Source organism: Palaemon carinicauda, chromosome 41 (genome assembly GCF_036898095.1).
Source record: "Palaemon carinicauda isolate YSFRI2023 chromosome 41, ASM3689809v2, whole genome shotgun sequence".
Taxonomy (NCBI): Eukaryota; Metazoa; Arthropoda; class Malacostraca; order Decapoda; family Palaemonidae; genus Palaemon; species Palaemon carinicauda.
Window position 1 is genome coordinate 53,058,325 of NC_090765.1, and position 12,420 is coordinate 53,070,744.

General features: G+C 38.2%; 1 protein-coding gene across 1 annotated transcript in view; it reads left to right on the forward strand.

Moving 5' to 3' along the window:
• eIF3f1 (eukaryotic translation initiation factor 3 subunit f1) overlaps window positions 1-12,420 on the forward strand; it is a 16,664-nt gene continuing 4,244 nt past the window's right edge. Inside the window, exons 1-5 of the mRNA XM_068364723.1 lie at window positions 1-155; window positions 2,635-2,711; window positions 6,181-6,387; window positions 7,789-7,891; window positions 9,152-9,268. Of these exons, the coding sequence (XP_068220824.1) occupies window positions 47-155; window positions 2,635-2,711; window positions 6,181-6,387; window positions 7,789-7,891; window positions 9,152-9,268 (613 nt within the window). The 5' untranslated portion in view covers window positions 1-46. The remainder of the gene's footprint in view (window positions 156-2,634; window positions 2,712-6,180; window positions 6,388-7,788; window positions 7,892-9,151; window positions 9,269-12,420) is intronic.

Genomic DNA, 12,420 nt, shown 5'->3' on the forward strand with positions numbered 1-12,420 from the left:
TATAGAACGTACCCAATGTAGCGGTATCGTTCTTGTGTCTGTAAACATGGCGTTGAATCTCGTGGCTAAGGTTCACCCTGTGGTGTTTTTCACCATCGTAGACTCGTATGAGAGGCGAAATTTAGATGCACACCGTGTTATTGGAACGCTATTAGGTAGCTATAAAAAAAATTGGTTTATTTTTTAGGAATTTAGTATAATAAAGCATGTGTAATCTCCATGTCGCTTTTGTACTAAGCTCGACGAATTTTGAATGTTACCGATTTAGACCAAAACCCGATCTTAAGCTAAGTATAAGCCATTCTGTATCATTCAACCTTAAGTGTATTAACCACCCAGTACTAGTAAATCTTTACTGTTGCACCGTTTATCGTAAAAAGTCCAAAACTTGAGCCCTTGTAGGTCGGCGAACCAAGTTGCCCCTCTTATAGAAAACGGGAACTTATGGAGTAAATTTTTGCCTTGTCTGTTGTCGCCTACACTTAATTAAGCATGAAATGTAGGCTACACGCAGTTTACTTTGATTTTTTGGAGCCTTTGTATATCAGAGGCCAGTTCCTCCAGCGAGCGTAAAATATGGATGCGATACCAACTAAACTGAACTCCCCCCCCCAACCTAACCTACAGGCCGTGTCCTTACCTACTTACCTAACGGAGGCATAACGCCCCCTTAACACTGCTGTATTCTTAGTCAGCCGTCATCATACATACAGGTGGCTGCTATCATACATACATCCACAAAAAAGATTATTTTTGTATACCACCCAACTTCTAAATTCTAATTTATGTTGCTCATGGGTAAAACACAAGAAAACAAAATATTCTCAATACATTATCTTTGAAAATGGTTAATGGAAGAAAAAAATACGCCTAATACATGTAAGAACATCTAGGTATGACATTTTCCTGCTAACCTAACCTAGAGTACAGTCCCCTTGCTTAACATGGGCTAGTGGTCATTACTGCACTACACCTCCCATTTTCTGCAACTGACCTCGGGCACTGTCCTCTTTCTCACCAGTCATCGTAACATCTCTTGACATTGCAGGTTAAATGTGCAATTTCGAGGGCATTAGGAAAGTAGGGTGTATGTATGATAGCGGCCACCTGTACGTATTATGTCTTAACTTAGAACAGGGGAGTGTAAGGGGGTCGCAGGGTGCATTAGCCCCCCCCCTCCTCCTCTCCCATTAGGTAAGTAGGTAAGGTCACGGCTTTTTGGTTAGGTTAGGGGGAGAAAGTTTAGGTTAATTGATGTCAATTTTTAATGAACGTTTGAGTAACTGGCCGCTGATATACAAAGGCTCCAGAAAATTTTATTATTGTAGGCTAGGCTTATCATTCCAGTTGACCCAATAGTTAGTGAAACAGAACAGATACCCATATTGTTTTCCATCAGCCGGAAATCTATAAATTACATGTTTGGCAACATATGTTGGTTGGTCGGTTTCAAGAGGAGTCGCCACCCTGACCAAGTCACCGCTGTTTGTATATGGTCCACTCATCTCCTCATAGCTGGTTTCAAAAGGGTTTTGAGTTGGTAAGGGGACTCCCTTAGCAGGATACATGATATAGATAGCATTTTATTTTGTTCATAAAGTGAATTACTCATAAATGAATTCAAGTTAATGAAGCAATATGTACAGGTATTTACATGTATCCTAGATGTACCATACCACCTCATAACAGACCTAAAAATGGCAGTGATATGATAAGGAAAGTTTTGCCAAAGCCAAAAGATTCAGTATTTTCACCTTAGAATTCAAGAATTTTCATTAGAGCAGACAAAATTGATTTGTTCACTTTGTTTTCTAATGAATAATTAAAAAGACCGGAAATTAATTTGTCAGAATTCCACATCTGCTAGGCATATGACAATTTTCAAGTACAGTATAATGATATCCGAAATTTATACATAAACCAGTCATTTTCATGTGTGGATCTCTTGTGTTGTGGCCTTTTCTAATGGGAGGTCAATAGAGATATTGAGTGGATACAATTTTAAGTCATCCAGGAAAGATGTCTCATATTGTTCTCTCCAAGACAAATATAGAGTAATACAAGGAGAGGGAAAGGGAAGGTAGATATTCAGTTTTATCTGCCCATCAGAGCTCTATGATTTGTACAGTAATTGGGGTGTTTGGTTTCTGTTTGGTTAAGGAAGTATTTATAGTAGAGGGTGTGTTGCTCAATTTTACATATGGAGTATGCTCTTGTAATTATTATTACTAGCGAAGCTACAATCCCAATTGGAAAAGCAGGATGCTATGAGCCCAAAGGTTCCAATAGGAAGAATTAGCTCAGTGAGTTGAGTAGATAAGGAAATAAACAGCTGTATATGAAAAGTAATGAATAAAGAATATAAATATCTTAAGATCAGTAATCACGTTAAAGTAGATATTTTTTTATATAAACTATGAAGAGTGACTCGTGTCAGCCTGTTCAACATAAGAAACTTTTGCTGCAAGTTGGAGCTTCTGAAGATCTCTTGAAATAGAACTAGTATAATTGTAACAGCTTAAGGTTGTTTTTATGTAAAAGTATTTTAGGTTATTGGTTGGCAAATATTACCTTTTTTATTTGCTCTGAAGTATTATCTATCTTTGCCGTATTTGATTAGATTTACTCCTGCAGGTACAATTGGTGTGGACAAGGGAGCCATTGAGATCACAAACTGCTTCTGTGTTCCTCACAATGAGTCTAAAGAAGAGGTAGGTTGTTCTGTTGATGATTTAATTGACACAGTATATAAGTGATTGAATTTACTCCTTTTGGTTAACAATTTCTTATTTTTTTTATAAGTCATCTTCAAAAATCCTCAAATCTTGAAAACGGCATTTAAAGACCATACTTTCCTCGTTTAAAAGTCCCATGTACTAGATATTTAAAGTGATGGGAAATTCCCTTATGACATTCCCAGATTTTGTTTGTTTCTACTCGTGATATAAACCATCAACCTTTTAAAGAAGTATGATGTCGGCGAAGGTGAAATTGTCGTTGAACTTTTAACTAGGTAAACATAGTTGATCACCAGGGAGTTGGTATACCAACCTTCACTTTGACTTCGGCCACAACTGTGTACACATACTTTTCTGCATCTCTGTCTTTGCTACCAATTCTTTTTCCTTTTCCAGAGTGCTTGATAGTTTTTTTTTTTTTTTCATGTCCACCCGTAAGCTAGACGTGAGGCTTTTCCCAGGTAAGGAAGACCACCATTGCGGTCGGTATGTGAACAAGCCAGAGACGACATGACTGCTCACGCTCATCCCCTTGTAAGGAGTGTAGGGAGGGTCCTCCTTTGTTGTGGGTGGAGCTTGCAAAGAAGAAAGATTCTAAGAGGGATGCGTCAGCATCAGAAGGCACGCCCAAGCTGATATCGTGGGAACTCTTAAGCATTTTTTGTTCTCTCCCTCTGGGAACAAAGCCAGCTGTTTACACAGCAGTTTCTTCTAAGGCTAGGTCCTCCGCAAGGAACCTGTCTTGGGAGGGGAGATTCTCCTGCCCTGTAGAAGTGGTTCTGAGAAGGTCCCCCCCTAATGAGGGCAATACACCCCTTCTGCTTTGGAGGTGTTGTCTGCTGATCCAAAGAAGTGCCGAGTCAGTTGATCGAGACTAAGGTAGAATCCGTAGCATGGTTTTATGGGGGGATTAAAGCTGCAATGAACCCAGAGCCATGGGAAGGGAGTTCGGTGCAAGGTTCCAGGGATCAGAATTGCAAGAAACCGATTCCAAGCATTGCTGGTCGGGACTCCGGTTCCTCTACTGTCTCAGGATGTTCCCGAGAAGCTTTGTTGACCGATTGGCTGTCAAAGAAGAGATCCAATTCTTTTGAACCACCAAACTTGCCTGTGCTCTGTAAAGAGAAGATAGAAAACCGAGTTCTCAAGGACATTCTTCTGTTCATTCTGCGTGAAACATGAATACATCGGACACAATCACCACACACACAATCAGTGCGTGCCCAATCGCCATGGTGTAGCTCTCCATAAGCACAATCTCCGTCTTGGTCTCGTTTCCAACAAGCGCAATCTCCACAATCATCTGTCTCGTTCTCCACATGCACGATCTTCATGATCGTCTCGGTCCCGTTCCCCACAAGCGCAACTTCCATGATCTTCCTGGTTTCATTACCCACAAGCAAAAAGATTTGACTCTTCTCCCTTTGTTGTTCCCCACGAGCAAAGAGATCTCACTCTTCTCCCTTTGTCGTTTCCCACAAACAAAGAGATTTCGCTCTTCTCCCTTAGTTGTTCCCCATGAGACAAGAAGTCTTGATGTTTTAGATCTCGGTCTGAGTGATGATCCAGATCCCCTCGATTGCGACATGATTCCCAAAAGCGACACTATTCTAGAAGTTTTTTTTCATAGAACACTTTCTCAATTTCCACAATCATACTTGCCTCAGTCAGGCACTGATTGATTATGAGCCCGACTTGCACGGGCACGATCGGAAAAGAGGTCTTTCCGTTATCGTTCTCCATGTTCACAGCAATACAGAAAGAGAACAGTGAGTTCTGCCTCACTTTTCCCCATCGGCTAAAACTCCACGTGCTCTGTTTTCGTGCAATTGGTCCCTTCCTTTTTCTTCCAAGCAGTCTCCTTCCTGTGGAGACCATACTTTTTCAGAGAATGGTGCTGTCAAATCTTTTCCAAAAGTTTTGGAAGAGAAGATTCCTCCTTCTTGTAAGTCATGTAATGAAGTTTCTTCCCTGGACTCTAAGGCTTCTGACAAGAATTGTCCAAAACCCGCTCGGATGAAGAAATCATCCCGGAAGGAACTTTTGCCTTCTCACAGTGCCTCTCCAGGATCGGAGCACAATACTTCTGACTCCCATTCTGATTACGGAGATGATATATCCAAGAACCATCCTCCTAAGAAGGATGAGAATCGGAACTGGTGTACACCAGACGGCCTGAGCTCTCTCTCAGCGGTTGACAAACATTTTCCTAGGGTTTCTTTGGAGAGCGACTCATTGAGGACTACAAGTATGCTTCAGCGACCTTATCTCGTACCGAGGATCTCTGAGCTAACAAAGTCAGATGTATCAGTTCTACCTTAGTCTTCATGAAGAATCTGTCTGTGGTGTGGGTCATGAAAGCCAGAGTATGGAAATGCCAAACATTTTTTACTGCTCTGCCTTTTGTAATATACCAACAGATCCCTGGATACCTTTAACTTGGGACCAGTGGTAGCCATGCAACAGGTGGTGTAGCAAACTTAGCTCCCTCACAGGATAAGTAGCTTCTCATCTTAGATGTTGGTTGCAACGTAAGTCCAGAGTGAAATATAAGAGCAGCAGCCACGCTGTTATGTTGGTGGACCGGATGCTAGACTCGAGTAAACTTTTGACCAGTTATTTTTCTTTACAATTTTGAATTATATTTCAAGTATTTACTCCATCCTCCAGCAAGGTAGACAATGGATCTGTTGTATATACTGTACAATACTGTACATCATTGATTATATAATGCATATACAGTGGACAACATATCCTGTAGTATATAGAATCTTCTTCAACTTCCCATGTATGGTAATGCCCTACCCTAACTCCCGTTGCATCTCTATGCTTATTAAGGGGTTGGCAGGAGTCATGACATTAGCTCCTCCTCATTGCCCAAGTTCGTTGATATTTTCCGGGTCGGTTAACCAAACCAGTTTTGGTCATAGGAACTTCTCCCTCCTGAGAATAAGGTTCGTAGTAAAGGTCGATGACTTGTACATTATCATGCAGGAACAAATATTACAGTGATTTGTATTTTTTCTAACTAAACAAACTTGAAATATTCAAGCACCTTGGCCAAAGGTGAAAGCGAAGGTTACTCTACCCGTCAGGTGGGTGGGACTTCCCCGCCACTTGGCGACAAACTATATTTACCTTATTAAAAGTCTAACAACCATTTTAACTTCGCCGACGTCATACTCCTATCAAAGGTCCCAGGTTTGTATGGTTAGGAAAAATACAAGTTACTTTAAAGTTTCTAATATTATGGAAGTTTAACTTTTGAAAAATTTAATAACGGTGTCATTTCCAAACATTGACCTTATTACATTTTTCATATATTGTACATGTATTTACTGATATACTGTGTAGTAGGGGAATATTTTGACTATTCATCAAACCTTTGATTTACACTACCAGAACTAGTTTGATGGCAACTAACCGAGTTTTCCAACTTCAGGTTGCTGTGGAACTGGATTTCGCCAAGGACATGTACGAGCTCCATCGTAAGGTCAACCCCAACGAGGTGATTGTAGGATGGTGGGCTACTGGCCATGAGATCACTGACCATTCTCTGCTCATTCATGACTACTACTCTCGCGTCACTAGCAATCCCATTCATCTCACAGTGGATACGACTCTTCACGGAGGGAGGATGAATATCAAGGTGAGGTCGTGAATTCATTGCGTCTTATATAACTTTTGTGGCTGCTTATAAGAATACGTAAAGTAATGGTAAAGTTTTAATTGAAAATTAAGTCTTAATATGAAAATTAATTTTATGTAATGTACTTACAAGTACCTCATTGTTTGAGGTTTGTCTCTTCATGCTTTTTTATTTATCAAAAACACTCATAGTTATGAAATCCTCTTCAGTTTTTGTATTCTTTAGAACTGCTACACATTTCCTTCAGATCCAAATTCATTGTAATATTAACTGTTTAGATGATATGAATCTCTCTCCTCCCATTGTGTTTTATGGTATTTTGAAAAATATACTTTATTTTTTCTACTCATTAAGAATCTTGTTATCATGTATCTTTTTTTTATATATTTTTAAAACATATGCTTCAAATGTTTTTAATCATACTGCACATACAAACCATGAAGTTCAAGTTGTTTGGTAAGGAACCGAGTTGAGGACTACCTGTAGTTCAGCAGTTGTAGAAGGTTTTACTCCACTATTATTTCGATGAATAATTTTGTATAGGAATCTGATTGAAGGTTTATACTGGACATTTGTTTATCCAGTGTTCAATTTATTTCATTGAACAAATTGATGAAAATAGCCAGGATATTGGCTGGTATTTATGCATGTGCAACTTCTTTTAAGTGTTAGTTATTAATTATTGAGGTTATAGACTATTATGATGATATTTTTTAAAAATTTGTTAGCTGTATTTATTGATTCTTGGAAAAATATATTAGGTTTTGGTGTAGATCTGAGTACGATTCCATATCACTTCATTTATCCTTATTGTAATTAATGTGTATTTCAAGAAAATTGCAACTTCCTAATGTTTATAAAGGAAAAGATATTACAGTAAATGGTTTTGGTTAATGGGTAACTTGGTTATCTTGTCCATTGTGTGGTGAAGGAGAGGTGAATAACTTATAGTATTAGTATAACAGCGTATTGCATCAGTGACGTCTGCTATTTCTGACCTCATTTTATTTGTGGAATGTTATTTCATAAATTTTAACGTAGTTACTGTTCTTAAATTATTTTATTTTCCTTTGTTTCCTTTCCTCATTGGGCTATTTTTCCTGTTGGGGCCCCGGGGCTTATACATCCTGCTTTTCCAATAAAGGTTGTAGCTTAGCAAGTAATAATAATAATGATTAGATTTGATAAATTCATCTCTTTGGTTATTCTGCTTTACAGTTTTCACAATAAACGATAGATTCTTATACATATAGTTTTTAGTTTGTAATATTTTAGAATACTTATGAGAGACTATCTTTGGTTTAATTTTTTTTTTTTTTTTTTTACTAATTAGCACCTAATTTTAGGCTGATGAATTACATTCCGTTGATGAATTACATTAGCTATGACATTTCCTTCCAGGGTTACGTCAGCGCTAGCATGGGAGTGCCCGGGCGTACCCCCGGCACCATGTTTGCTCCTATTCCTGTTGAAGTGATATCTTACTCACCTGAGATTGTTGGCAGTAAGTGCTGACATTATTATTTATTAGTATACCTTAATACAGATATTTCAATCCTCATGATAGTGAAAGTTATATGTAATTTAAAGGTATTGAACTTTTAATGTGATAATGTTATTCAACTTTGGATTATATTGCGGCTTCAACTTTTAATATAATGTAAATGAAACAGGTGGATGCAAGATTCTTGAAACCCTTTTAGGCATGACATTTAGACAAATTAGAAAATGAAGTAAAACACTAAAAGAATTTAACCGAGACTCCATGTGTTCCATTATCAGTGGGACACGAAATCTCATGTTGGCTATGCTTTTGTGTTTGGAAATAAACTATGGAACACTAATTTACCATAGTGGGTGTAGTATGCCCTGTAGAACACAACTATTTCATAAGAAGTTATAACTATAAGTACAATAAAATGCAAGAGCAATTCTAATTGGGTACATCCACTTATTTGTATTTTGTCGTAGAAAATGTGTATGTTTTGCTGGAACCCAGTCCATGTTGGAATTCAGAGAGGTGAAGGTTAAAAAGAATTAAAACAAATATTGCGTGGATTAGTCGTAACTATAGTCCATTTCTTTTAGCGAGGCATGTTTGCACCGACTCGCAACAATGCCCTTATAGCTCGGAAAAGTTTCCTGGTCGCTGATTGGTTAGAATTATCTTGTCCAACCAATCTGCGATCAGAAAACTTTTCCGAACTAAAAGGGGACCCCTGCGAGTCGGTGCAAATATGCATCGCTAAAAGAAATGGACTATAGTTTACCCCTAGAATGAGAAATGATCGCATGCTATATGATCTTCCTATCTGCCAAATGATAATACTGTGAATACCTTTGCTTTAGAAACAGCGAGTTATTAATTGTTGTTCTTCCAAATATATCAATACTATGTAGGAGATACATTGCTACTGAGTAATCCATATGCTATTATTTGTTGAAAATATTTAGGTACATTGATATCTTGATGGAAATTCAACCTCAAAAATTTAGGGAAATAATGGAGACATTCCTGCACTCATCAGTATTTAAAGACTTTTAAGATTTATAGAAAGATGATACTCAACTTACTCTTAACATATACACTGATATACCTCAACCAGCTAACAAGTTCCATTAAAAACACTTCTCTTTAGGTATTATTTCTTTACCTTTCCCTACAATATGTAAATAATTAGTATCAGATCTGTATGGATTTTGTTGGTTTGCATGTTTTACCATAACCCAATTAATTACTTATTCAAGAACTTTGTTTTTCCAGCTAACGTAGCACAGAAGAGCAAATACAACAGACATCGTTTGGTTGAAGCCACAACAGATCTTAACCAAATTTCTGAAGCGACGCAGAACATGGAGGCTACCCTTGAGATCCTTATTTGTAAGTAATGATTGATGTAATAGAATAATTTCAAGTAATTTATGATTTAACAGATACCCTTGAAACTGCTGGAAGATGTGACTGTGTTAGGCTGTGTCCACACAGGGGGCAGGAGTGAGCTGAAGCGGGAACTTATTTAGCGTTGATTCCAGTGGGACTATTTACAAACAAAGCTTGAAATGCTGGCAGGATTGGTATTATTGGAATCAATGAATTTCAAATTTAAGCTTCACCCTCTAAATCCTGCACCTGTCAAATCACCACATGTAGACACAGCCTTAGTTGGTAATGGTGAATGCTTGTAAAGAACTTGACTAAAAGTTTTACTATGAGGTCCATCCTCAGTTGTGCTCTGTATGGAGTTGTACAGTCACTGCACCTTACATGGTTTACTGTAGGCACTATATAGGTTCTTTTGCCGCATTCATTCAGCTCATTCTTTACGTCTGTTCCCACTTCCTTCCTTCCTTGCTGTCCAACCTCTTCCGACTTTTACTTTATAATAAAAATGTTGGGTTTTTCACAGTTGTACTTAGGTGCTCAATGACTTCACAGTCCTGACATTGGGCTATTTATCCCTAAATTTCATAAATCCAGTCTTCAGTGTACATAAGAACCAGTGTTGAGAAAGCACCCAAGATATCTGGTGATCTTTCCATCCAGAGGGAATCATTGTATTTGCAAGGTTTGAATATTGTTCCTTGGTTTAGGAGCTGTTTTATTTCTTGAATTTATTAGGAATTCAGTTTCCTTGAAATTTCCTATTAAAGATCAGTGTTAATCTCTGGAATTAGCCTTTGATTAGCAAAATTTATATGCTTTATAAACTTGTTTATATTTCTCACCATTTTTGTCATTACAAGACAAAGTACACTTTTTGAAAAAGCAGAATGCTAAGAGCCTCAATAGGGAAAGAAGCCCAGTGCAGAAAGAATGAGGAAATGCAGAATAAACTATAAAGATGGAATAAAAAATTAAACAAAGAATGAGCTACAATGTTAGATAAATAACATAAACTATAACAAACCTTATATCATTATTATAAGAGAGATGTAATAGGAAGTTGCCTTTTTTTTAAAAGAATTATGACTTTCGAAGTTTAAGAATTGCCCATAGGTGCTACTCTGTTTGTGGTGGGTATATTAATTCTGTTCTTCCTTCAAGTGGATATCTCCTTATGACAGAAGTTTTAAAATCCTGGGAAGAAGTACTATGTTTGAGCTCCTTCAAGATATCTAAAATTATTTCTTTATTTGCAACTGAAATAGGATGATGTGTAGGATCAGTACTAAAACCTAAATTAATTCTTATACCTTGCTGAAGATTAACTAAAGACATTCATGAAATATAACTTTTCATGGGTGTCTAGTTGGAATAATAGTCATTAACCTCTCCTTTCTAGTTTATTATTGAATAAAGTATTCACTTTTAGCCTGTCACTCCTTTAATCAAGCTGATACATGAGGTGGTGGTTACTTAATGGGATAAGTTATGTGATTTTCCTTTGGGACAATCCTTGCTGTTACTGTGTTAGCTTATCCCGAAGGGGGGAATGGCAATATTAACTTTTCATTTCTATTTATTCTAGTCAGGAAGCTAATGCTTCTAAAGTAATAGTTTATGATTTGAAGGTAATTATACATACATACATATACCAAGGCACTTCCCCCAAATTTTGGGGGTAGCCGACATCAAACAAATGAAGCAAAAAAGGGGACCTCTCCTCTTCATTCCTCCTAGCCTAACAAGAGACTCAACCAAGTTTGGCTGGTACTTCTAGTGTGCCACAGCTCCCCCTCCCCCGTTATCCACCACAGATGAAGCTTCATAACGCTTTGAATTTTTTAAAGTTTCACTAATTCAAAAGTTTCATAAGGTAATTTGGTTACAGGAGGAATAAAAGGTCCTAATACTGTGTAGTATTGATCCTTTTGAAAGAATAGGGAAGACTTATAATTAATTGCATACCTTTACTTTGTTATGGATGGTATATTATGGGAAGATCTGAAAGGCTCACAAGAAAAAGAAATTAGATAATTGAATGGCGTTGCTAAAGATCAGTATTCAGATCAGGAATTGAATATACCTTTGGTTTTGTACAACCAATATGTGAATTGGCGGCTAAAAACCAGACTGGAGTACTATACATAGTTCAAAATACGTAAAAATTAAAGGACTAGAATATTTACTAATGATAGACATACATACATACATATACTAAGGCACTTCCCCCAATTTTTGGGGGGTAGCCGACATCAACAAATGAAACAAAACCAAAAAGGGGACCTCTACTCTCTACGTTCCTCCAGCCTAACAAGGGACTCAACCGAGTTCAGCTGGCAATGCTAGGGTGCCACAGCCCACCCTCCCACATTATCCACCACAGATGAAACTTCATAATGCTGAATCCCCTACTGCTGCTACCTCCGCAGTCATCTAAGGGATCGGAGGCAGCAGTAGGGCCTACCGGAACTGCGTCACAATCGCTCGCCATTCATTCCTATTTCTAGCACGCTCTCTTGCCCCTCTCACATCTATCCTCCTATCACCCAGAGCTTCCTTCACTCCATCCATCCACCCAAACCTTGGCCTTCCTCTTGTACTTCTCCCATCAACTCTTGCATTCATCACCTTCTGTAGCAGACAGCCATTTTCCATTCTCTCAACACATTCATATCCACTCTAGCTGCTAACTCATTTCTTACACCCGTTCTCACTCTCACCACTTCGTTCCTAACCCTATCTACTCGAGATACACCAGCCATACTCCTTAGACACTTCATCTCAAACACATTCAATTTCTGTCTCCGTCACTTTCATTCCCCACAACTCTGATCCATACATCGCAGTTGGTACAATCACTTTCTCATATAGAACTCTCTTTACATTCATGCCCAACCCTCTATTTTTTACTACTCCCTTAACTGCCCCCAACACTTTGCAACCTTCATTCACTCTGACGTACATCTGCTTCCACTCCACCATTTGCTGCAACAACAGACCCCAAGTACTTAAACTGATCCACCTCTTCAAGTAACTCTCCATTCAACATGACATTCAACCTTGCACCACCTTCCCTTCTCGTACATCTCACAACCTTACTCTTACCCACATTAACTCTCAACTTCCTTCTCTCACACACTCTTCCAAAT